This window comes from Lotus japonicus, chromosome 3 (genome assembly GCF_012489685.1).
Source record: "Lotus japonicus ecotype B-129 chromosome 3, LjGifu_v1.2".
Lineage (NCBI taxonomy): Eukaryota > Viridiplantae > Streptophyta > Magnoliopsida > Fabales > Fabaceae > Lotus > Lotus japonicus.
This window is the reverse complement of record NC_080043.1, coordinates 92,879,896-92,904,314: the sequence shown is the minus strand read 5'-3', so window position 1 is coordinate 92,904,314 and position 24,419 is coordinate 92,879,896. Positions and strand designations below refer to the sequence as shown.

Sequence of the window (24,419 nt, the reverse complement as noted above, 5' to 3'; positions counted from 1 at the left end):
ATTTTAGTCAGGATATCAAATCAAATGTATGTTCAAATAATAATTTGAAAGATAAAGTAAAATTATAATATAATAATGATAGTTTTTGTCTTCAGACTTCAAGCAAGCACGGGACACAACTTGGACCATCCCTGTCATCTATTTATACATGGGACCAGTCTTTTGGTCAAGGTCTAGTCTCATAAATTAATGTTTGAATTTTAGTCAAATAAAGAACACAGTAACCCCTCTTTTTTTTTTTTACAAAACCGGTCTACTCAACTACAGCTAAATTTGTTTGACACAGGAACATCCACGCTATGATGGAGCTGACTGAAATTTTTGTAATACAGGAAAATCAGGCATGTACAACCTTTACCGACCATCATCCTCTTTACTAGCTTGAATATTATTTCATTGAAGATATATAAACATTCTAATAATTATATATACTTGTTTCACTATACTTGTGCAAAGATTAGATGTCTCTAAATAGTAAATACTATAATTTAAGGATGTGTTTGGTTGGAAGAGAAAGTGAGAGGAAAGAAAAGAGGAAGGAAAGAAAGATAAAGGAAAGAAAGAAAGATAAAGGAAAGAAAGGGAAATGAAAGTGAGATGATTTGTTAGGTTGTTTGGTTGGATAGAAAAGTGAAAGGAAAGAAAAGATCATATTTTATGAAATGACATAAATATCCAAGTCTATAAATAAAAGTAGTAATTAAAACTAATTTTAAAAATTTCATAAAATTTTTATTATTATTATTATGTATTTTTTATATATATACATTACGTATTTCATTAAAAATTTGTTAAAGTATATGTTTTATATTTTTATAGAATATACGTTTTCAAAAGTGGGGGAATTTTTTAATTCTTACACACATGCACGTGAATGAGCTGAAGGAGGGGCATTATTGCCATTTTCTTTTATAAAGCAATAAACTTGTGCTTTCCGTCCAGTTTAGGGAGGAAAGTTTTTCTCAGTGGGGCCCACAAAAAAATTTCTTTCCTTCCCTTTAAATGATTGAACCAAACAGAGGAAGGATATTGTTTTGCTTGTTTTCTTTCCCTCCCACTTTCTTTCCCTCAAACCAAACACACCCTAAAAGAAACACATGTGTCTATGAAATAAATCTCAGATAAATGATATGTTCTTCTATAAAACAGTGGTGTCACAATAATTTATACTACTAGACCGACATGTAAATATCTTAACTTCCCTGAAACAACCAAATTGAGTTTTGGTATCCTGAGAAGCGAACAAGTGAGGCACAGTCCTCACTCCTCAACCAAAGTTGAAATATCATATTGCTGCTGCCTAATAGTGCTTAACTATATCAATGTTAAGCGAATTTAATCTGAAAATCTTATGACAGATAGATTTTGCTTTAAAGCACAAATCATAGACCTTCTTTCTCTTTGCTATTTTTGTGAGATGAGAGATCAAATCTAATTGTGAGTTTCAGTACACCAAATAAAGCACATTAAACGATTTGGACTAATTTGTCTAGATGGCTCTAACAGTTTTTGTCTAGATGGCTCTAACAGTTCTTATGACTAAATTGATTAATTGAGTGACTTTTGTTAGTTTGTGCAATAGTTAGACAGCACATATCTATGAGTTATTTCTCAGCTGATAGGACTAATATAGCAACAAATAAAAAAACTTGTACCAGTTCACATCGAGTGAAAGTGTGCTAGCTTTATCATAAACACAATGGATAAGAACAAGGTTCTAGTGATATACTCTTTCTTATTCTGCTTCATGCCCTTGTTATCTAGCCAGAATTATATCACTGTGACTCAGAATCAATCTATCCAAGATGATGAGACCCTGGTTTCAGCAGAGGGAACTTTCGAAGCAGGATTCTTCGGCCTTGGAAATTCACAACGCCAATACTTTGGTATATGGTACAAGAGCATATCACCAAGGACAATTGTGTGGGTAGCTAACAGAGATGCCCCAGTTCAAAATTCAACAGCAACAATAAAGCTCACTGATAAAGGAAACCTCCTCATCCTTGATGGCTCAAAGGGTATAATCTGGTCCTCCAATGGATCAAGAGCTGCAGAGAAACCTTACATGCAACTTTTAGACTCGGGAAACCTTGTTGTGAAAGATGGAGGCAAGAGGAAGAAGAACCTTATATGGGAAAGCTTTGATTATCCAGGTGACACTTTGCTTGCAGGAATGAAGATTAAGAGCAATTTAGTGAAGGGGCCTACCAGTTATCTAACATCTTGGAGAAATACAGAAGACCCTGCTAGTGGTGAGTTTTCATATCTCATAGATACTCGTGGCTTTCCTCAACTAGTTATTACAAGGAATGCAACTGCATATTACAGAGCAGGCCCATGGACTGGCAAATTGTTTTCAGGATCTTCTTGGCTAAGACTGCGGAAAATCTTGACATTCTCTATGCAGTTCACTAGCCAGGAAATTTCTTTAGAATATGAAACCGCGAACCGTTCGATTATTACGAGAGCAGTGATCAACCCATCTGGTACCACACAACGTTTGTTGTGGTCAGATAGGAGTCAAAGTTGGGAGATTATATCTACTCACCCCACGGACCAATGTACATATTATGGCCTTTGTGGTGCTAATTCCATGTGTGATATTTCTAACAATCCCATATGTCATTGCTTGGAAGGTTTCAGGCCCAAATTTCAAGCAAAATGGAATTCATTTGACTGGCCTGGAGGGTGTGTTCCAATGAAAAATTTAAGTTGTCAGAATGGAGATGGCTTTCTGAAGCACACAGGAGTGAAGTTGCCAGACACATCTTCTTCCTGGTATGGCAAGAACAAGAGCCTTGATGAGTGTGGGACGTTATGTTTGCAAAACTGCTCTTGCACATCATATGCATATTTAGATAATGATATTGGTGGTAGTGCCTGCTTGATTTGGTTTGGTGACATTCTGGATTTGAGTATACACCCTAACCCTGACCAAGGACAAGAGATATACATAAAGGTGGTTGCTTCGGAGTTAGGTATTTTCATTTACCATTCCACCATTTGCTTTGATTTTTCATTCGAACATTAGTTTTAGTTGACCATCTATTATTATAAGTCACATTTGTTGATGGTTTTTTTTTTCTTCAAGAACAATTCATATCAATAAACTCCGCCTATGCTTGCGTAGCCGGTCCCAAGGTCGGACAAAGGAGAGGGTTGTGTTAGGTCTCAGCAGCCAACATAAAACCCGTTGCTATCTTCAATATGGATCAAACACAATAGATGATCGAGCTCAATGGCGTAGTGTGATCCATATAGTCAACTTCGCTTAGTGGGATAAGGCTTTTGTTGTTGTTATTGTTGTAATCATTCATATCAATAGTAGAAAGTAGAACATGAAAGATCAGGATTTAATTACCCTCTTTTCTTGTTCGAATTTGTCAGGGATAAGATCTGTTCAGATTTAATCACCCTCTACCATGTAGTGGAACTTTTATTAGTTACATTCAGCTTCCAAACTGAAAACTTTGTCCTTGAGTCACATGTTTCTAGGTTCTTTGTTGATTGAGTCTCAATTCTCTTAATTCACAGATCATAGAAGAAATAAGAAGAGCTTCATGACTAAGAAGCTTGCAGGGAGTCTGGCAGGAATTGTTGCATTAGTTATATGCATAATAATCCTTGGATTGGCTACATCCACATGTATACAGAGGAAGAAGAATGAGAGAGGGGATGGAGGTGAAGTTAAAAAGAAGAATTGTTCTATTCTATATTTTACTTTGTTTACCTTAGAAATATAATGCTAAGTATACACTATCCTTTTTTTCTTATAAGCATATACACTATCCTTATATCTTATTACATCAGGAACTATGAATCACTGGAAGGACAAGAGAGAGGATGAAGACATTGATCTGGGTACAATATTTGATTTTTCAATCATCTCTAGTGTCACAGATCACTTTTCAGAAAGTAACAAATTAGGGGAGGGTGGCTTTGGACCAGTCTACAAGGTAGTGAAGCTGAACTTCTCAATAATCCCTTCGTTACCAAGGTGTATTAGCCCAAGTTCCAAATTTTTCATAACTATTGCCAGGGCATATTAGCAAATGGGCAGGAGATTGCTGTCAAGAGGCTTTCTAATGCTTCGGGACAAGGAATGGAGGAGTTCAAAAATGAAGTCAAGTTGATTGCAAGACTTCAGCACCGCAATCTCGTAAAACTTTTTGGTTGTTCTATTCATCAAGATGAGAAGTTGTTGATCTATGAATTCATGCACAATAGAAGCTTGGATTACTTTATTTTTGGTTTGACTTTTCACACAACTACATTTTTTCATCACTTTCATTTTTGCACTCAAGTTTTTGCCATGCTAATTAAGATTGTAAAATTTGTTAGATTCAACACGAAGTAAACTACTAGATTGGAATAAGCGCCTGCAAATCATTGATGGGATTGCTCGAGGGCTTCTCTATCTTCACCAAGACTCAAGACTAAGAATCATCCATAGAGATCTGAAAACTAGTAACATTCTTCTTGATAATGAAATGAACCCAAAGATATCAGATTTTGGTTTGGCTAGAATTTTTATAGGAGATCAAGTTGAGGCTAGAACAAAGAGAGTGATGGGAACATAGTAAGTATTTCTCTGACTTATTTTGTTTTCATTATATTGCAACTTCTTTCAATGTTCTTATTACTTCAATGTTATTTTGCAGTGGCTATATGCCTCCTGAGTATGCGGTACATGGATCTTTTTCTATCAAATCTGATGTTTTTAGCTTTGGTGTAATCGTACTTGAGATAATTAGTGGGAAGAAGATTAGGAAATTTTATGATCCTCACCATCATCTTAATCTTCTCAGTCATGTAAGCTTGAAATGCATCTTTCCTTCAAAACTATGTATCTGACATATTCTTTTTATATGCATCCAGTCAAGTAACTTTGCTGTGTATCTCATTAAAGCATTCAGGATATGCATGTTTTAAAAGGTGAAAAACTGGAAGGTAAACCTTGAATAAGAATTCAAATAACTAATTTTTGGTTTTCATGTAATTTCAGGCATGGAGACTATGGATTGAAGGAAGTCCATTAGAGCTAGTAGACAAGTTATTCGAAGATTCAATCATCCCAACCGAAATATTGCGATATATTCATGTAGCTCTATTGTGTGTACAACGGAGACCAGAAACTAGGCCTGACATGTTATCTATAGTTTTAATGTTGAATGGTGAGAAAGAACTCCCTAAGCCAAGCCTGCCTGCATTCTACACGGGAAAGCATGATCCAATTTTGTTGGAATCTCCTTCAAGAAGGTGTTCAACTTCTGTTACCATCTCATTAGAAGCTAGATAGAATACCACCAGTATCATGGTGCTACATTGTGCAACCAGAAGGCCCTAAGAAGCAGAAATGATTGATTTTATTTTTAGAATCAATTATAAAAGAATCTGCAAACATCCACAGATCCGCTAAGCAGGTAATAAGTTTCAAATGACCTGTATTGCCTTCAATTGGCACTTTTTAGTTTCTATATCTAATCTTTTGATTCTTCCCCGAAGAAACCATATTTTTCCTTCTATCCTCATGTACAAATAGAACAGTGTTGATAATATAGAGGCTTTAGCCATGCGGATTAGGATCCTCTCAGTGGTAAGAAAACTTGACCATATCAAGTTTTATCATCTCACCATTGATTTGACTATGGTCAAGTTTTTCTCCCAAACAATCTAAAAATCAAAATTTCCATTAAACTCTGACACACTACTACCTTTGATGTAAGTTTGAATGTGCAACTTTCTTGAGGCCCTTATGATCAGTGTTCTGGCCATTCCACCACAAGCAAGTTCAACTCGCAATAAATTGATAAGTCAAACTCTAGGTGCTTACAGCTGCCACTAATAAATACCTTGTGTTTTCCTTTCCTTTCGAAAACTTTCTCATCCAAACTTCAATAAAAAAAATCTAGCAATGTAACAACTAAAAACCAAAATTAATAATTAGAAATTTAGAATCGAACCATAGTCATTAAACAAACTTTAGTGCATACTAATCAAACAACCTCATGATTACATATATGAACAAAATCAAATTTCACATAGAAATCTTACATGTGTTGTCAGAATAAATTGCGTGGAGACAAGAAGATGGAAATTGAAAGTGAAAGTGGAAAAATAGTCCTTGTCCGCATAGAAGAAGGAACCTCAAAATTATTTATACAAAAAGCAATTCACATTTCTATTACAGGAATAGGGAGTTGGAAAAGATAGTTAATATCTAATAAAAATTCATTTCGTGGTCATAAAAGTATAAATTTACTTTTCCTTGTCCATGCTCCATATACCATCTGAACAGATTCAAAAGAATCTTCATCACAACTTTAAGAGCACTTTTTTGAATGTCATAGACAAACAATATGAGCATAAAAATCAAATGCAGTAATGTGCTGGTTGCCAAACTAGGCCTTGATGGCATCATATGGGAGTCAATTAACCTCAGTTTCAACAATAGAATCAGTTTGCTAACGAGACGCGCTTGCATCCTAAGTATTATTTCTATGTATTGAAAATTTGCAATGCAGCAATTTCAGTCCTGCACAGTCTGCTGCCAACACTCAAACAGTCAAATTTCATAGCTTGTGAATACGATTTGGGTTAGGGTGACGGCATGCTGTTTGAGGAACAACATATTATAGGAGATTACATATGATAAAGGGTATAAAGTACCAAATTGATATGCAGATGAAAAGTTGAAGAAGGCTATTATTGTATGATACAAAGTTTAACAAGGCTTCTTACTCATCATGATGATATCTTCTTCACATGGCAGCTCAGGTAAAAGAAGTTAGTGATCAATGTCAACCTTTGCTGAATGAGCCCCAACTTTAAGATCACTATTTCAATTTCTGATAAATAAAGCTCTAACTTGTATAATATATGTTCAAAGGTTCAACATTATGCTCGTTCATTGCAACAGTTGTGTCAACAGATAAATTAAACTTGCTAAGAATATTATTAGTGATCAAAATGAAAGCATGTTTATCAGCGGTTGCACTGCAAAATTTTCAACTTAAAAAATACATGCTACACTTTAGCCTCTATATATTGTACATGAGGATAGAAGGAAAAACAATGTTTCTCCGCGAGAAAAATCAAAAGTTTAGAATTAGACAGTCACCAGTGAAGGATGAACAGGTGATTCGAAACATATTACCTGCCTAGTGGATGTTTGGAAATTCTTCTATTATTGATTTGAAGTTAAAATCAATTCTAGAGAGATGTTAGTGTAACTAGCTTCTGAGTGTGAGATAATTTGGTCAAATATATCAATATAGCAACATGATAGTGGTTTTCTATCTAGCCTCTAATAATGAGATGGTAATAGAAGTTGAACACCTTGAAGGAGATCCCAACCAAATTGGATCATGCTTTCCTGTGTAGAATGCAGGCAGCCTTGGCTTAGGGAGTTCTTTCTCGCCATTCAACATTAAAACTATAGATAACATGTCAGGTCTATTTTCCGGTCTCCGTTGTACACACAATAGAGCTACATGAATATAACGTAATATTTCGGTTGGGATGACTGGATCATCTAATAACTCGTCTACAAGCTCTAGTGGTCTTTCTTCAATCCATAGTCTCCATGCCTAAAATGACATGAAACCCAATAATTAGTGAGTTAAATTCTTATTCAGGTTTTACCTTCCTGTTTTTCACTTTTTTAAGTATGCATATCCTGAGTGCTTTAATGAGATAAAAAGCAAGTTACTTGACTCGATGCAGTTAAAAGGAATATTCAGAGATATAGTTTTGAAAGAAAGATACATGTCAAGCTTACATGACTAAGAAGATTAAGATGATGGTGAGGATCATAAAATCTCCCAATCTTCTTCCCACTAATTATCTCAAGTACGATTACGCCAAAGCTAAAAACATCAGATTTTATTGAAAAAGATCCATGTACCGCATACTCAGGAGGCATATAGCCACTGCAAAATAGCACTAAAGTATAAGAACATTGAAAGGAGTTGCAATATAATGAAAACAAAATAAGTCAGAGAAATACTTACTATGTTCCCATCACTCTCTTTGTTCTAGCCTCAACTTGATCTCCTATAAAAATTCTAGCCAAACCAAAATCTGATATCTTTGGGTTCATTTCATCATCAAGAAGAATGTTACTAGTTTTCAGATCTCTGTGGATGATTCTTAATCTTGAGTCTTGATGAAGATAAAGAAGCCCTCGAGCAATCCCATCAATGATTTGGAGGCGCTTATTCCAATCTACTAGTTTACTTCGTGTCGAATCTAACAAAATTTTCATTTTTTTGTTAGCATGAGAACTACAAGATTGCAAGAATGAAAGTGATGATGATAAATTTAGTGGTGTGAAAAGTCAGACCAAAAATAAAGTAATTCAAGCTTCTGTTGTGCATGAATTCATAGATCAACAACTTTTCATCTTGATGAACAGAGCAACCAAAAAGTTTTACAAGATTGCGGTGCTGAAGTCTTGCTATCAACTTGATTTCATTTTTGAACTCCTCCATTCCTTGTCCTGAAGTGTTAGAAAGCCTCTTGACAGCAATCTCCTGCCCATTTGCTAATAAGCCCTGGCAATAATTATGGAAAAATTGAAACTTGGTTTAAGATACCTTAGTTGGTAGTAATTACTAGTTATTGAGTGAATTTCAGGTTCACTACCTTGTAGACCGGTCCAAAGCCACCTTCACCTAATTTATTACTTAGAGAAAAATGATTTGTGGCACTAGAGATGGTTGAAAAATCAAATATTGTTGCCAAATCAATGTCTTCGTCCCCTCTCTTGTCCTTCCAGTGATTTATAATTCCTGATATAGTAAGATATATGAATAGTGTATACTCAGCATTTTATTTGTAAGGTAAATAAAGAAAAACAAAATAGAAGAATACTTCTTTTTTATTTCACCTTCGTCCCCTCTCTTATTCTTCTTCCTCTGTATACATGTGGATATGGCCAACCCAAGGATTGTTATAAATATAACGAATGCAATGATTACTACCAGACTCCCTGCAAGCTTCTTGGTATTGATGCTCTTCTTATTCCTTGTACGATCTGTGAATTAATAGAATTGAGACTCAATCAACAAACATAGCTAGAAGCATGAGGCGCAAGGAAGACAAAAATAAAAGGAAAAAGCTTTCAAATGGGACTCTGAATGTAAGTAATATAAGTTCAACAATATTAAAGAGTGATAGATACTGTCACTTAATACAATTAGTTAGTCAACAGAGTAATAGTTAGTTAGTGGGTTAGTGAGTTAGGCATGTTGCCTATAAATAGTGAGAGATTGAGAGAGAAGTGTGTTTAGTCATTTGAGATTTTGGGCATTGGGAAGCTAGTTAGTTAGTTAGTGGGTAAGTGAGTGAGGCATAATACCTATAAATAGTAAGATAGATTGAGAGAGAGAAGTGTGTTTAGTCATTTGAGATAGTTGAGGGCCTTTGCGCATTGGGAAGCTTGGAAGATCCTCGAAGTTCTGCTATTGTGTTCAGTGATCAAGGGGAATTTCCCTATTTTCAGCAATAAATTCTAGTTTCTACAATAGAGGCATCTTAAGAACAGCTCATATCACTGATACAATTCTGACAAGACAGGAGGTGATTAAATCTTGCTCTTTCATGTTCTACTTTCTACTATTGACATGGATGATTCTTGAAGAAAAACAATTTGTCTGTCAGCAAATGTGACGTGCAACCATACAAGGTCAACTAAAAGCTAAATGTTTGAATGAAAAATCAAAACAAAGGGTGGAATGGTATGATACATGAAAATACCTAACTTTGAAGCAACCACCCTTATGTAGATCTCCTGTCCTTGGTCAGGGTCAGGGTGTTTACTCATGTCCAGAATGTCACCAAACCAAATCAAGCAGACACTCCTATCAACATCATTATCTAAACCTGCGTATGCTGTGCAAGAGCAGTTTTGCAAACATAACGTCCTACACTCATCAAGGCTCATGTTCTTGCCAAACCAAGAAGAAGATGTGTCTGGCAACTTCACTCCTGTGTGCTTCATAAAGCCATCTCCATTCTGACAACTTAATTTTTCCATTGAAACACACCCACCAGCCCAATCTAATGAATTCCATTTTGCTTGAAATTGAGGCATGAAACCTTCCAAGCAATCACATATGGGATTCTTAGAAGTATCACATAGGGAATTAGCACCACAAAAGACATAGTCTGCACACTGGTCCACCGGGCGAGTAGCTATGATCTCCCAACTTTGATTCCTAACCGACCACAACAAACGTTGTATAGTGCCTAATGGGGTAATCACTTCTCTAGTTATAATTGAACGGTTCACGGTTTCATATTCTAAAGAAATTTCCTGGTCAGTGAACTGCATAAAGAATGTCAAGATTTTCTGCAGTACTTGCCCAAAAGCTCCGGAAAACTTATTGCCAGTCCACGGGCCTGCTCTCAAAGTTATAGCTGCTCCCTTTGTAACAACTAGTTGAGGAAAGCCACGAATATCTATGTGATATGAAAACTCACCACTAGCAGGGTCTTCTGAGTTTCTCCAAGATGTTAGATAACTAGTAGGCCCAATTGCTAAATTGCTCTTAATCTTCATTCCTGCAAGGAAAGTGTCACCAGGATAATTAAAGCTTTCCCATATAACGTTCTCCCCCTTGTCTCCATCTTTCGCGACAAGGTTTCCTGAGTCTAAAAGCTGCATGAAAGGTTGCTCTTTAGCTCTTGATGTGTTGGTGGACCAGATTACACCCTTTGCACCATCACGGATAAGGATGCTTCCTTTATGAGTGACCTTCAAAGTTGGTGCTGTTGAGTTTCGTAACGGGGCATCTCTGTTGGCTACCCACACAATTGTCCTAGGTGATATGCTCTTGTACCATACACCAAAATAGTGATGTTGTGGATTTTCAAAGTGGAAGAATCCCGCTTCGAAGGTTCCGTCTGGCGAAACGAGGGTCTCATCATGTCTGATAAATTGTTTCTGATTCTGAGCCATAGTGATACTGATATCATCATCTTGCATGAAGCAGAATAAGATAGTGTACATCACTAGTAGCACCTTATTCCTATCCATTGTGTTTGTAAATTCTGATACATTTTCCATTGTTACCAAATGCAGTCCAATTTATGCTAGCTAAGGCGAAGGGTTCTATGCTGGTGACTAATTAACACAAACAATTGGATATATATTAATATTTTAAGCAACCAGCTGGAACAATGAAGACTAAAACAAAATGATATGATTTTTCCTCTCTTTGAACAATTACCTCTTCTCCTTCTCCTTGCACACTGAGCAAATTAATGTAACTCACCCAAGATACTGTACAAGCCAATTTCTTCGTTGCAGTCATGTATGGTCGGATTCAGTTGTCCCAAAAATCGGAGTAACGTGGCAAATTTGGGTGGCTAGAGGGTTAGTGGTGGTTCACGGTGAACATAGTGGCGGCTCACGGCTCACCATGCACCGTCATTCCTTGGCTTAATGTACATTGCTCATACTTTTTGGAAGAACATCGGTAATTACCGCTCTTCCAGCTTGAATCTTCCAAAGTCAACGACCCATTCCCATTGCACTAGGACAAAACATTGTGTTCAAGGAGAAATAAAGCAGATTGCAGAGCTTCGCAGGAAGCACGTTTGATCCAAATGATCTAAGAATAATGTTTGGTGGATATATGTTTTTCATATAAATTATAAAATAGATATTAACTATATCTTAAATTATAAAACAGATATTAACTAATCATCCAAGGGTTTTTTTATTCGTTATCTTAATATTCTAAAGCTTCATCATCGTTCAGTATGAAACCACCAACATCTTCTTCTCCCCATGAAACTGAAACCACCAACCAAATTTTCTGAAGCTTCGTTTTCACTTAATCATTTCAATACCCTTGGATGATTAATCCCTCTACAATTAAGCCACCACCCATAAACCAACCCTCATCCCAACAAACCCAAAAATCCCCACCCAAATCCTTTGAAGTAACTCACCACAACATAAGAAAAAGAGAAGATAATAGAGTGGAAAACTGCAGATCGAAGGAGAAAGAGGTGATTGCGATGGTGGCGAACTGTAGCAACCAAGCCCCAGATTTGTTCCTTCGCCGCACAATTTTGAGGGAGATGAAATCCATGGTGAGACCACATGGTGGTGATGGTGCGACGATGTGGTAGGGCTCCTTAGGCTCGCAGATCTGCTGAGGTGATGAGAAAAGGAGACAAATCGAGGCATGGGGTTTGGGGAAGAGACAAATCACAGATCTACCTTTCTTACCCATTTCTCCCTAATCTGGTTTTTGGGGGTGACAGATTTACACCAAGGTTATGCTTGCTTAGATTCTGGGTTTGATTCAGTGTTTCTTCTTCAATCTGGGTAGACATTCCTTGTTCGAATTTCTGGGTAGGCAAACACAACAGAAATTTGGAGATTTTCTGGGTAAATTCGAACAAGCTTCTTGTTGCTTGTTCAGTTCAATGTTTCTTCTTCAATCTGTGTTCAATTCAGATGTTAATAATTAGGTGAGTGGATTTGTGTAAGTATGTGAAAGGAAAGATGAAGAAAAGAAGGAAGAGATGGTTGAAGAAGAAAATCTGGGGTTTTGATGAAAGATTTGGAGATGAAGAGATTTATAATTAATAATTAGGTGAGGGATTAAATTAGTAAATTAGGTTTTAATTACATAGGTTTTTTTTTTATAATTTATATGAAAAATGAAAAAAAAATCCACCTGGCCTCATAAATCCCACGTGGCAATGCCACATGGGCCATCGGAGCTCCGGCGTTGACCCAGAGCTCCGGAGGGACTAAAACCAAACCTTTTGACAAAGGTTAGGGACTAAAACCCACCTTTGCTCCGGCGAGGGACGAAAACCAAGCATTTAGTAATGGTTAGGGACAAAAAACTTATTTAAGCCTAATTAATATGAAGAGAAAGGAGAGAAAATAATAATATGATATGTAATGTTTTTTTTATAAATGTGACTGTAAATAGAGATATAAAAAAAATGTGTGGAAATGAAATGAAAGAGAAAGTTACATACTATTGAAAAAGGTACAAGTACCTACGAATTAACACGGGAGATGAGTTGCTCACATTGTTGAGCTAAGAATAATTATAGGTGAAAGACCAAGGTTCGAACCTGGGGAAGAATAATTTGTACTAATTTACAATTTTTATGAGATGAGAGATTAAATCTTATTAATTATTTTATGCCTAATCTACTACAGTATTATTTATATTTAGAAAATATTTGTCTAAAATTCCTTTTATATTTTTTAGTAAAAAAATTATTCACATAAAAATAGTTAAATCGTGTGTAGAGGTTTTACCCATAACTCCATAAAATATTAATTTAGTGGTAAATCTAAGATGTTTAAGTACAGTTTGAATTATAAAAGACGTTTGTTGAGAGAAACATGCAACTATTTCTCGGACCGTAAGATTAGTCAAAAGAAAAAAAATGTTCATAAGTTTGACTAATTAGTAATTATTCATTTAAAAAAAAGGACTAAGTTGAGGGACTTCCATATTTGTATTAAGAATATATTTTTTCTTAATTTTATTCCACGTTCCTTCCACCTAACGTCACCTCCGCCCACCTGTATCTACCTCCCTCGCCCGTGAGCCTCCAACATCTCCCTCACCACCTCAAGCGGTGGTCGAACCACCAACCCCAACTCCGCCGCGAGCAGTGGTAGGTGACAAAGGCTTTATGGAGTCTCGGTATCTGTTTTTCTTTTCAAATTCTATAATTCCTTGAGTTCCTGTTCATGTACTCTGTAAATATGAGTGACTATGTTATGAGTCCTGGGTTGATTTTTTCATTAAGCCATTCCTCAAGCTTGTAGAAGAGGGGTCATGGTATGGGGTGGTAGTTTTGTGGTATGTGAGCAGAGAGGAAGAGCCTGTATGTTGGTGAGGAAGGAGAAAGAAGACAGTAGAAATAATTGCAATTTTTCATATAATTGGTTTATTTTTTAAGAAATCAACATGTTTCCTAGAAAGTGGGGGAAAATGTGTTGACTTTTCTAAAAATAGACTAATCATTGAAAGTGTGTTCTAAGAATGTGTTAAAAATAGCATGTTGCTAGCACTCTTGTCCCATAATTTTGCTTGTTGATGGTAGACAGCACATGTCTATGAATGTTAGAACTTACATTGCAACAATTTAAATTTAATAAAATTATAGAGCAAGTGTCCTAGCTGAAGCATAAATGGACTGCATTTGGTAACAAAGGAAAACCATCAGAAACACAATGGAGAGGAATAAGGTGCTAGTGATGTACACTATCTTATTCTGCTTCATGCAATATGATATCACTATGGCTCAGAAACAATCTATCCAAGATGATGAGACCTTGGTTTCACCAGAGGGAACCTTCGAAGCAGGATTCTTCCGCTTTGGAAATTCTCTACGCCGGTACTTTGGTATATGGTACAAGAGCATATCACCGAGGACAATTGTGTGGGTAGCCAATAGAGATGCCCCAGTACAAAACTCAACTGCAACTTTGAAGCTCACTGATCAAGGAAACCTCCTTATCCTTGATGGCTTAAAGGGCATAGTCTGGTCCTCCAATGCATCAAGAACTAAAGACAAACCTTTAATGCAGCTTTTAGACTCGGGAAACTTTGTGGTGAAAGATGGAGACAAGGAGGAGAACCTTATATGGGAAAGCTTTGATTATCCTGGTGACACTTTCCTTGCAGGAATGAAGATTAAGAGCAATTTAGCAACTGGGCCTACCAGTTATCTAACATCTTGGAGAAACGCAGAAGACCCGGCTAGTGGTGAGTTTTCTTATCACATAGATACTCATGGCTATCCTCAACTAGTTGTAACAAAGGGAGCAACTGTAACTTTGCGAGCAGGTCCGTGGATTGGCAATAAGTTTTCAGGAGCTTCTGGGCTAAGACTCCAGAAAATCTTGACATTCTCTATGCAGTTCACTGACAAGGAAGTTTCCTTAGAATATGAAACTGTGAACCGTTCAATTATTACTAGAACGGTGATCACCCCATCAGGCACTACACAACGTTTGTTGTGGTCAGATAGGAGTCAAAGTTGGGAGATCATATCTACTCACCCCATGGACCAGTGTGCATATTACGCCTTTTGCGGCGCTAATTCCATGTGTGATACTTCTAACAATCCCATATGTGATTGCTTGGAAGGTTTCACACCCAAATTTCAAGCTCAATGGAATTCATTAGATTGGACTGGAGGGTGTGTTCCAATAAAAAATTTAAGTTGTCAAAATGGAGATGGCTTTCCGAAGCACACAGGAGTGCAGTTTCCAGACACATCTTCTTCCTGGTATGGCAATAGCAAGAGCCTTGATGAGTGTGGGACGATATGTTTGCAAAACTGCTCTTGCACAGCATATGCATATTTAGATAATGTTGGTGGCAGGAGTGTCTGTCTGAATTGGTTTGGTGACATTCTGGATATGAGTGAACACCCTGACCCTGACCAAGGCCAGGAGATCTACTTACGGGTGGTTGCTTCAGAGTTAGGTATTTTCATTTTCCATACAATTCCACTCTTTGCTTTGATTTTTCATTCAAACATTTAGGTTTTAGTGGACCTTCTACAATTATATATCACAGTTGTTCGCGCACTATTTTTTTATTTTCAAGAATCATCCTTATCATTAGTAGAAAGTAGAACATGAAAGAGCATGGATGATTTAATCACCTCCAGTCTTATCATAATTGTGTCAGTGATAAGATCTGTTCTTAAGATGCCTCTACAGTATAGTGAAACTTTTATTCAGCATCCAAACTGAAAGCTTTTCCTTTTCTTTTTTTCCTGAGTCTTATTCTTCTAGCTACGTTTGTTGACTGAGTCTCAATTCGCTTAATTCACAGATCATAGAAGGAATAAGAAGAGTATCAATATCAAGAAGCTTGCAGGGAGTCTGGCAGGAAGCATTGCATTCATTATATGCATAACAATCCTTGGATTGGCCACAGTCACGTGTATTCGGAGGAAGAAGAATGAGAGAGAGGACGAGGGTGGAATAGAAACAAGTATTCTTCTATTTTTTCCTTATTTACCTTAGTAATAAAATGCTGAATATGCTCTATCTGTATATCCTACTATATCAGGAATAATAAATCACTGGAAGGACAAGAGAGGTGATGAGGACATTGATTTGGCAACAATATTTGATTTTTCTACCATCTCTAGTACAACAAATCACTTTTCAGAAAGTAACAAATTAGGAGAAGGTGGCTTTGGACCAGTCTACAAGGTAGTGACTTGAAATTCACTCAATAATCCCTTCGTGACCAAGGTATATTGATCCTAGTTTCAAAATTTCCATAATTATTGCCAGGGCGTATTAGCTAATGGGCAGGAGATTGCTGTCAAGAGACTTTCTAATACTTCAGGACAGGGAATGGAGGAGTTCAAAAATGAAGTCAAGTTGATAGCAAGACTTCAGCACCGCAATCTTGTGAAACTTCTTGGTTGTTCTATTCATCATGATGAAATGTTGTTGATCTATGAATTCATGCACAACAGAAGCTTGGATTACTTTATTTTTGGTCTGGCTTTTCACACCACTATATTTATCATCAATACTTTCATTTTTGCTCAGTTTCCAAGCTAACTAAAAGTGTAAAATTTGTTAGACTCAACACAAAGTAAACTAGTAGACTGGAACAAGCGCTTCCAAATTATTGATGGGATTGCTCGAGGGCTTCTTTATCTTCACCAAGACTCAAGATTAAGAATTATCCATAGAGATCTGAAAACTAGTAACATTCTTCTTGATAGTGAAATGAACCCAAAGATATCAGATTTTGGTTTGGCTAGAATTTTTACAGGAGATCAAGTTGAGGCTAAGACAAAGAGAGTGATGGGAACATAGTAAGTATTTCTTTGACTTACTTTGTTTTCATTATATTTCAATCCTTCCAATGTTCTTATTTACTCAATGTTGTTTTGCAGTGGCTATATGTCTCCAGAGTATGCGGTGCATGGATCCTTTTCAGTAAAATCTGATGTTTTTAGCTTTGGCGTAATCGTGCTTGAGATAATTAGTGGGAAGAAAATTGGGAGATTTTGTGATCCTCACCATCACCGTAATCTTCTAAGTCATGTAAGCTTGAAATATATGTCTTTCGTATAGTTTTTTTGATGCCTCCAGTCAAGTAATTTTGCTGTGTTTCTCATTAAAGCACTCAGGATATGCATGTTTGAAAATGTGAAAAACAGGAAGGTAACACTTGAATAAGAATTCAGCTCACTAGTTATTGGTTTACATGTCATTTCAGGCATGGAGACTATGGATTGAAGAAAGACCACTAGAGCTAGTAGACGAGTTATTAGATGGTCTAGCCATCCCAACCGAAATATTACGATATATTCATATAGCTCTATTGTGTGTGCAACAGAGACCAGAATATAGGCCTGATATGTTATCTGTAGTTTTAATGTTGAATGGCGAGAAAGAACTCCCTAAGCCAAGCCTGCCAGCATTCTACACAGGAAATGATGATCTACTATGGCCGGAATCTACTTCAAAAAATTGTGAAAGGTGTTCAACAACTTCTGAAGTTACCATCTCATTATTAGAAGCCAGATAGAATACCACTATCAAGGTGCTAGATCGATATATGTGGCCAAATTAACTGCATGTTTGTATAAACTTTGTTGACAATGTAAGAGCACATTATCGTGTATGTTTGAATTTTCATTAGCATGATTGAAGAATTTTCAATGGAAATCCATGTCTCACATTCACCCCCTACACTATGTGACTCCTCATAGAGTAATAAAGCATGTTATTTTGAATGGTTTTATGGTGCCTACTGCCAACCTACACTTCTGTAAATTTCTTGGGGGCAGAGACAGGGACGACCCCATGACCTTTAAGCCGGAGGGTCATGAACAACCTTGAGCAAAACAGAGGCTCAACTTTTGATATAATGGGGAGCAAATGTCATATTTAGATACTTGTTGATACCAATGTAAACGGATGCTAGCACTGACTTGAGACAAAAAATGAATGAAAGTATTCTTCTGGTATATTCAATTTGTGCCCAAACACATTAAAAGAGATAAAGATTATGCCGTTTGAGGGCAGGGAGGAGAATGTCTCTTGGCCAGAGTTGGACACGCTGCATGTAGAGAGTACTTTGAAGCCCAATTTTTTTTGGAATTTTGAATGGAAGGCTATGCATGGAGAAGCTGCAATTCACAATGGTAATGAAGAATCCTTTTAACCCGGGCTTAGTTATTCAATGATCAGTACCATTTTACTCTAAACTAAGGTGTAAATTTCTAAACTGCTAAAGTCTTCACATTATTTTGGCTGACTCCAAGACTTTATTTTGATTCTATGATTTAGCTTGCCTTGTTTATCTATTTCCTTCTCTATTTAATTATAAAAAGTTATGCATTGCTGAATAATTTTCTTTACTATTTTTTTATTTAATTGCTTTCGTAATTTTCTATCTTCACTACATTTTATTCACATATTACTTTTAATTATAGAATCTCTCCTAATTAAAACTTCATTTTTATTGGCATATTATTTTTAATTAAAGAAGCAAGAAATGAAGAAAGGAAGAGAACTCCAAGATATTTTTTCTTTTACAATTTATGCTTCCAGCATAGAGCTTTTTTTTATACAAGCTGGAAAAAGAACACAACAAAGGAAACAAACGAAAGAAAAAGAAAAAACTCCCAAGAACAAAAATTATGCCAGAGTGAAACTAGTTTCTATAGCATCCGCCAAAAGAAGAGAAATAAGACCATAAGAGTAGCTGGTTGAGCATGAAGATTGTGAATCAATTGCAGATCCCAATTCCTATGAAGCAAGTCTCTGATATTCGCAATCATAACGGCATAGACATGGAACCTAAAGGGAGATTAAGAACCATCGTCATTGCATAAAAAGAATAGACGCCCATGCCCACAACTCCAAGCCACCGATAACCCGTGGAAAATGGCAACTAGTTCCATATGATACTTGCAAAACGCTAATTTTATTTTAGAGAAATTGAAGATATTGGTGTGGGATAATAACAATTTTAAATTTTTAAAACCATTCAATTTTACGGAAGATCAAAAGTAAGTGTGTAAGAAGTGTATAGAACGGATTTCATTCAGTTTCAGATGGTATGATGGATGGATGAAATCCAGTAACTATAAAAGCAAAGATTGTTTGGAAGTCTTACAATTAAGTTAAATAAAATAATTGGGGTGATAAAATTGGAAACTTCATAAATTAAAACGCATACGATGTCAATAAGTTTCAGTGATCACTAAGTTTCAGTGATCACTAACTTCTGCCAATGTAAAGAAAATATGATCTTAATGTTGTTAAACTTGAAATTCTACCGAACAATATCCTTCATGGTGAACACAGCTAGCAATAAAACGATTAGATTTTTAAGGGCCTGTTTGATAAAACTATTTTCAGAAACAATTTTTAAAACTCATTTTTTCAGAAGAAAATTTGAAAATTGTAGTCAAACAGACCCTAAGTAGCTAGCTCATGGCCTCCACCAATCTTCTAGCTAAATTCAAATATCATCAGGTCTATATGCTAAGTTGGATCAGAAAGGTGGTGTAATAGAACAAAGGGTTCAGCACCATCATTTACCATTCACAAACACGAAAACATCAAATAATCTAACCCAAGTCTTTAAAGACGAGATATCCCATTAAAGAAACAAATTAGAACGTATACAGCTACAAATTGCATCAAAATAAACAAAAAAAAAAGTACCCATAAACTACAGAGCTCCAGAAGCAGACAAAAATGGTTGCCAGTCACCAGATTGACTAGCTGGTGAAACAACATCTATTCCACTTCAGTCCTCGCTTTTCTTCTTTTTTCCTTTCTTTTTGCTTGGCATTTCAGCTGACTCTTCCGGCTCTGCATGCTTTTTCCTCTTTTTCTTCTTTTCTCCTGCATCGTCCCCATTCTGCAACTCAACATTCTCAGTAGATTCCTTCCTCTTTTTCTTCTTTTCCTTTTTCACAACTTCTTTTTCCTCATCACCATCTTCATCAGCCAGCAAAGGCACATCCTTCTCTTCATTTTTCTCTTTCTTCTTCTTCTTTTCTTTCTTTTCCTTCTTTTTATCAGCAGAAGGCTCATGTGTATCTTCATCCATTGCAGAATCAGATTTTTGTGAAATAACAGCATCAGCTGAAGGATTATATGTCTGCAAAGAAAAGGAAAATCAGCAGAGTTAATATAGAAATGAAAATTACAAGCATTGCTACATTTAGTAACAGACAAACCTTAGCTGGGGTAATCAGTCCTCCGGCTCCTTTCTTTCGATCCTTGTCATATGCTTCTATCTTAGGCTTCCCTTTAGCAGAACCAGCGAAACGACCTAATTCCTTTCCTTCAAGATTCCTCAATCGTAATTCAAGCTGTATAAAAACTTGTGTAAGGAAAATCTGCAGAGTAAAAAAGCATGAGGCATGCAACTAGATGTACAAGTACCTTGGCTCTGTTTTCCAATCCCATGGTGTTATCTACACCATCTCCAAGTGCATCGCACCTGATAGCCAATGCTGCCTTTGCAGCAAGTGACCGGGAAATTTTCCCCTTAAGCTTTGGAGCTGCCTGACCAATCAAGGATGCATGGTATATAAGACCATACTTGGGAGTAGCATGCTTGGTCTTAAGTGCCCTAAAGAGAGCCTTCTCAGCACCAAGAATCTGCACAGTACTACCAGGCTGCTTTGCCAGATTTATTAAGCTGCCACCATGGGCAATGAGGCGGGCACCAACAAGCTCCCCAACAAGAGCAGTCAAATTGGGTGCAATGGAGTTCATCCTACTCTTCAGATAATCATAGAGTTGAGCTCTATATTCTGAAAGAGACAAAACCTGGTCACAAAGCTCCTTAATATTCATCAAATCAAGCTCACCAATTTCAGTTCCCATAGATATCACAGACGCTTCCTTCACCTCCTCCTCAACCTCTTCTGGCAAAGTCTGTAAGTTTATGTATAGTTAAAAATAGTAAAGCAGCAGTTACTCAAACATAAAATTATAGGCTATAGAAGCATTGTAGATAAAAGAACTAATAATTTTCGAATATACAAGTTAAGCTGTAAGCATAAAGTTCAAGCTATAAGTAGATATAGAGGCTGTCCTAATTGGTCCAGAATTAGAGAAAATCAAGATTATCTGTTTGTTAAATGTATGCCATAGTAAGAAAAAAACCATTGGGAGCACAATGTTACAGACACGTCAAAATTCTACCTCAGAGAAATCAGTCTGTGCAGCATTAACACGATCACCCATCAATTTGACTGCCTTAGCATATTGGATGTTATCCTGAATGATTTTGGTAAGCTCTGGAAAATGCCAACCATACCATTCTCGAACCCTCATGGCGTATGTATTCAACTCCTTATCAAGATCATCAAGTAAGCCTATAGCCTGAACAACCATGGTGTCGACCTGATCAAAAGCATCATAAGGTCAGGAAATAGCTGTTATCCAAAAGTTGGGAAAATATCATGCAAAAACAGAAAATAAAAATAATCAACAACCATTTGCATCAGTTAAAAGTAACACTAAAACCAATTAATTACAAATTAGTAATTTAAAAAAGATAATTAATAGACACTTTTATAGTATGTCTGTTTCTAAAGGCTCAAACTCACCCTACCTTAAAGAACCATGTATAATTAAGTCCCTAAGTTAATATTTAGGTTACCAACTATTCAGGCACACTAGAAACTACAAATGTGGAAATCTAACAAATTTTCAAAGGACATAATTATCACAATAGTGGCAAAAATAATGGTGAACCTCAATTCAAAAACTATGGTTGAACCTAAAGAGAGCAATGATGAAATTAAAATACAAGATAAACAATATTAACTACCAAAGGTTCAAAACAAATAATAAATCATGCACTTTTTACATTCTAAACATGTCTATCAGAAAAAAGAACAATTTTCTTCTCATGACCGTTGAAACTAATAACATGATGCCTTAACTTGAATCAATCAATCAATAATCAAATTTCGTAAGAATTTCTTTGATGAATAACAGATAGAATGTGGATATTAACACAATAAAAGTTCAAGCCATGTCCATATATGGACAAGGGAAAATAAAATAAAAATAGAACAATTACAATGATAAACATCAAGTATCTTCAAAGTCAACAGAAAATACACCTTTTCTGCGCTAAACTTGAGCTTGTATCTGGATAAGCTATGAGACAAACCCAAGCTCATTGGGGCCATGTCTTGAACAGCAAGACCAGATATGAGTTCATTTAACTGATTTCTAACCCCTCTCATCAACTCCATAACAGCATTGTTGTGAACACAATCAATTTTCTGAAAGGTTTAAAACATACAGCTAACATCAGCAACAGCTATAAGATGGATGAAATGTAAATCGTGATTAACAAGTTGCTAAGGGAAACTTAGATGGCCCACCAATTTCTCCTTAATCATGTTCCCGAGCTTTGAATCAGCAACAGCTAACATCTCATCTTCGCAATGAGCGCGAAGGAACTTGCGCAGACCCTTGCTAGCTTTTCCATCAATCAGCAAAGTAGCTGCCTCTAGAGCTTCTGAAGTATTCTCAAACTTAGAAAAGGCTTTCAGCTTGACCACCTAATTAGACACCAATTAGAGTTAGCTTCATGATCTCTGAGAAACTTCAATAAATAAAAAACAGTTCCCCCTTATCATATTGCAAGCACCAGCAAAAATGCAATTGAAAGGGAATAAGGGGTGGGAGAAATGCAGAGAGCCAAACCTGTCTAGCCTTGTCTGCACTTGAGAAATCCTTCCACAAGTCCTGCATATAATAAGTGTGTATAACATAAATCAATTAGATCAAAGTCTAAATGAATGTGAAAAACAGAAACAAGTATATTATTACATAGTTTAATGAACTCTTATAAAAGATCAGACAGATATGAAGAAAAAAGTAGTAGATTCTGCACTTTGCTACATCATTCAAACAGAAAAGACTACCAGTGCTGGAAAAAAAGGGAAACAAGAGATAATCACCTCAACTTTAGAGAGTTTGCCTTCATCCAGAACTTTGAATAGGGCAAAACCCGCAGGTGTTTCAAACAGAACAAGCATTTTGACACCTCCAACAAACCTGAGAAACAAAGCAAAAAATCATTCCATTAACAACCCACATAAGAAAAAACAACAAATAACTCACGAAAGCACTTTTTCAACGCATTGATGATCAAAACATGCAAAAGTGACAAAGAAAACACAAGAGTTCGCCGACCCAGAAGAAACTACCTAGTGTTGTGACTAGTACTATGGTATGCGAAGAATACAGAGGTGCAGTGAAGAGAGGGAAACAGATGATAATGGAAGGAGAAGAGGAAAACCTGGTCTATGAGCTTGAAGAGAAGAAGGGTTTAAGCGGCATAAACCCTAGGCCAGGGTTGAAGAAGACGCAGCAGAACAAAGACGAGAAAGAGAGTGGAGGCGAAACCTAAAATATGTTTGACACATCAGACATGGTTTACACATATTTATATTATTACGGAATTTCCATCATACCCAATGTTTTTTTTTCTAATGAAATACAATACCCATTTCAATGGGCCCAAACAAAAATAAGGATTGTTTTTATACCTTTATAATGCAAGCCCAATAAGATTGTGTTAGAATGTCATGTAAAAAAAAACAATCTTTACTACTTACACTAGTGGAAATTACCCGTGCCCTGCACGGGTGACTTTTATTATTTAAAATTTAAATTTTATGTAATATTATGTTTTTTATCTTTAAAGTAAATATATCTTAATAATTTTTTAAAATATATATTCTTTTTTTTTTATTTTAAAATATATATTCTTAATAGTGAACATTGTGTATTAATCTACCTAAATTTTCACTTATTTAAATATGAAAAAAATTAAGATTTTTAAATTATAGAACTTAAATTCGCTCAACTTTTCAACTCAAAATTTGTTTATAATTCACTTGAATTTTAAAATTAAAACAACTTAAATAAAGTATATGAGGAATATAACTCTTTTTTTAAATGAATAAAGATAGAATTTTGTTTTTTTAAATTCATAAAGATAGATTTTTTTTTTGTTTTAAAGGTAAAAGATATAATTTCTTCATGCTTCTTCCTTTCAAGCGAACCGGTGTGGGTAGATGCGATGGTGGAACTTATCTGATGTTAACGTGAAAATGATCTTTAAGCGTTCTCACCATGTTTAAACTCCAGATTTTAAAATATGAACAATCTTCAACACCATTTGTCTTGGACGGTTGTGCTTCCTTGGAAATTTCTAATGCTAATAACCAAGAGGCACTGCCTCCACCTCTAATGGGTTCGATATTTTAAAATTTTATATTTTTTTTTTCATAAAATAATCTGCATATTTTAATCTATCTCTTACATCAAATAACAATTAATCTCATTCTTGAGAAAAATAAAAACAAATAATATAAACCAT

The 24,419-nt window shown here is 35.9% G+C and overlaps 4 protein-coding genes across 8 annotated transcripts; 2 read left to right on the top strand and 2 right to left on the bottom strand.

Annotated features, from left to right (window-relative positions):
- The first annotated feature begins 1,612 nt into the window (after window positions 1-1,612).
- On the top strand, window positions 1,613-5,299 carry LOC130747513 (G-type lectin S-receptor-like serine/threonine-protein kinase At4g27290). Of its 2 annotated transcripts, XM_057600474.1 has the most exons (8): window positions 1,614-2,252; window positions 2,637-2,978; window positions 3,535-3,681; window positions 3,811-3,956; window positions 4,040-4,250; window positions 4,342-4,579; window positions 4,662-4,812; window positions 5,006-5,299. In XM_057600474.1, exons 1-8 carry the CDS (start codon window positions 1,700-1,702, stop codon window positions 5,297-5,299), a joined length of 2,082 nt encoding a protein of 693 aa, XP_057456457.1. In that variant the 5' UTR covers window positions 1,614-1,699. The 2 variants fall into 2 exon arrangements, with proteins under 2 accessions (XP_057456456.1, XP_057456457.1); XM_057600473.1 differs by having other exon boundaries at window positions 1,613-2,978.
- A 1,681-nt stretch (window positions 5,300-6,980) lies between these two features.
- On the bottom strand, window positions 6,981-12,104 carry LOC130747511 (G-type lectin S-receptor-like serine/threonine-protein kinase At4g27290). 2 transcript variants are annotated; one of them, XM_057600472.1, is made up of 8 exons: window positions 11,235-12,104; window positions 9,760-11,128; window positions 8,891-9,037; window positions 8,647-8,792; window positions 8,345-8,555; window positions 8,013-8,250; window positions 7,781-7,931; window positions 6,981-7,589 (listed from the first exon to the last, which is right to left on the bottom strand). In XM_057600472.1, exons 2-8 carry the CDS (start codon window positions 11,069-11,071, stop codon window positions 7,296-7,298), a joined length of 2,499 nt encoding a protein of 832 aa, XP_057456455.1. In that variant the 5' UTR covers window positions 11,072-11,128; window positions 11,235-12,104; the 3' UTR covers window positions 6,981-7,295. The 2 variants fall into 2 exon arrangements, with proteins under 2 accessions (XP_057456455.1, XP_057456454.1); XM_057600471.1 differs by having other exon boundaries at window positions 9,760-12,104.
- A 1,402-nt stretch (window positions 12,105-13,506) lies between these two features.
- Window positions 13,507-18,326, top strand: LOC130747508 (G-type lectin S-receptor-like serine/threonine-protein kinase At4g27290). 3 transcript variants are annotated; one of them, XM_057600468.1, is made up of 8 exons: window positions 13,508-14,762; window positions 14,844-15,488; window positions 15,843-16,004; window positions 16,083-16,228; window positions 16,313-16,523; window positions 16,611-16,848; window positions 16,930-17,080; window positions 17,256-18,326. In XM_057600468.1, the coding sequence occupies exons 1-8, from the start codon at window positions 14,228-14,230 to the stop codon at window positions 17,565-17,567; spliced, it is 2,400 nt and encodes a 799-aa protein (XP_057456451.1). In that variant the 5' UTR covers window positions 13,508-14,227; the 3' UTR covers window positions 17,568-18,326. The 3 variants fall into 3 exon arrangements, with proteins under 3 accessions (XP_057456450.1, XP_057456451.1, XP_057456449.1); XM_057600467.1 differs by having other exon boundaries at window positions 13,507-15,488; window positions 15,843-15,989; XM_057600466.1 differs by having other exon boundaries at window positions 13,508-15,488.
- A 1,213-nt stretch (window positions 18,327-19,539) lies between these two features.
- Window positions 19,540-23,468, bottom strand: LOC130747509 (probable nucleolar protein 5-2). Its single transcript, XM_057600469.1, has 9 exons — window positions 23,334-23,468; window positions 22,993-23,089; window positions 22,736-22,777; window positions 22,411-22,590; window positions 22,144-22,308; window positions 21,215-21,415; window positions 20,447-20,944; window positions 20,239-20,373; window positions 19,540-20,159 (listed from the first exon to the last, which is right to left on the bottom strand). Exons 2-9 carry the CDS (start codon window positions 23,068-23,070, stop codon window positions 19,803-19,805), a joined length of 1,656 nt encoding a protein of 551 aa, XP_057456452.1. The 5' UTR covers window positions 23,071-23,089; window positions 23,334-23,468; the 3' UTR covers window positions 19,540-19,802.
- Between the last annotated feature and the right edge of the window lie 951 nt (window positions 23,469-24,419).

Coding starts and splice junctions, on each gene's coding strand:
- LOC130747513 (XM_057600473.1), top strand. CDS start 1,700: ATGGATAAGAACAAGGTTCTAGTGATATACTCTTTCTTATTCTGCTTC. Junction 3,957..4,039: donor GCTTTGGACCAGTCTACAAG/GTAGTGAAGCTG, acceptor AACTATTGCCAG/GGCATATTAGCAAATGGGCA. Junction 4,580..4,661: donor AAGAGAGTGATGGGAACATA/GTAAGTATTTCT, acceptor GTTATTTTGCAG/TGGCTATATGCCTCCTGAGT.
- LOC130747511 (XM_057600471.1), bottom strand. CDS start 11,071: ATGGAAAATGTATCAGAATTTACAAACACAATGGATAGGAATAAGGTG. Junction 8,793..8,890: donor GAATAAGAGAGGGGACGAAG/GTGAAATAAAAA, acceptor TTACTATATCAG/GAATTATAAATCACTGGAAG. Junction 8,251..8,344: donor CTTGAATTACTTTATTTTTG/GTCTGACTTTTC, acceptor AAATTTTGTTAG/ATTCGACACGAAGTAAACTA.
- LOC130747508 (XM_057600466.1), top strand. CDS start 14,228: ATGGAGAGGAATAAGGTGCTAGTGATGTACACTATCTTATTCTGCTTC. Junction 16,229..16,312: donor GCTTTGGACCAGTCTACAAG/GTAGTGACTTGA, acceptor AATTATTGCCAG/GGCGTATTAGCTAATGGGCA. Junction 17,081..17,255: donor ACCGTAATCTTCTAAGTCAT/GTAAGCTTGAAA, acceptor ATGTCATTTCAG/GCATGGAGACTATGGATTGA.
- LOC130747509 (XM_057600469.1), bottom strand. CDS start 23,070: ATGCTTGTTCTGTTTGAAACACCTGCGGGTTTTGCCCTATTCAAAGTT. Junction 22,309..22,410: donor ACATGATTAAGGAGAAATTG/GTGGGCCATCTA, acceptor TAAACCTTTCAG/AAAATTGATTGTGTTCACAA. Junction 20,160..20,238: donor GACTGATTACCCCAGCTAAG/GTTTGTCTGTTA, acceptor TTTTCTTTGCAG/ACATATAATCCTTCAGCTGA.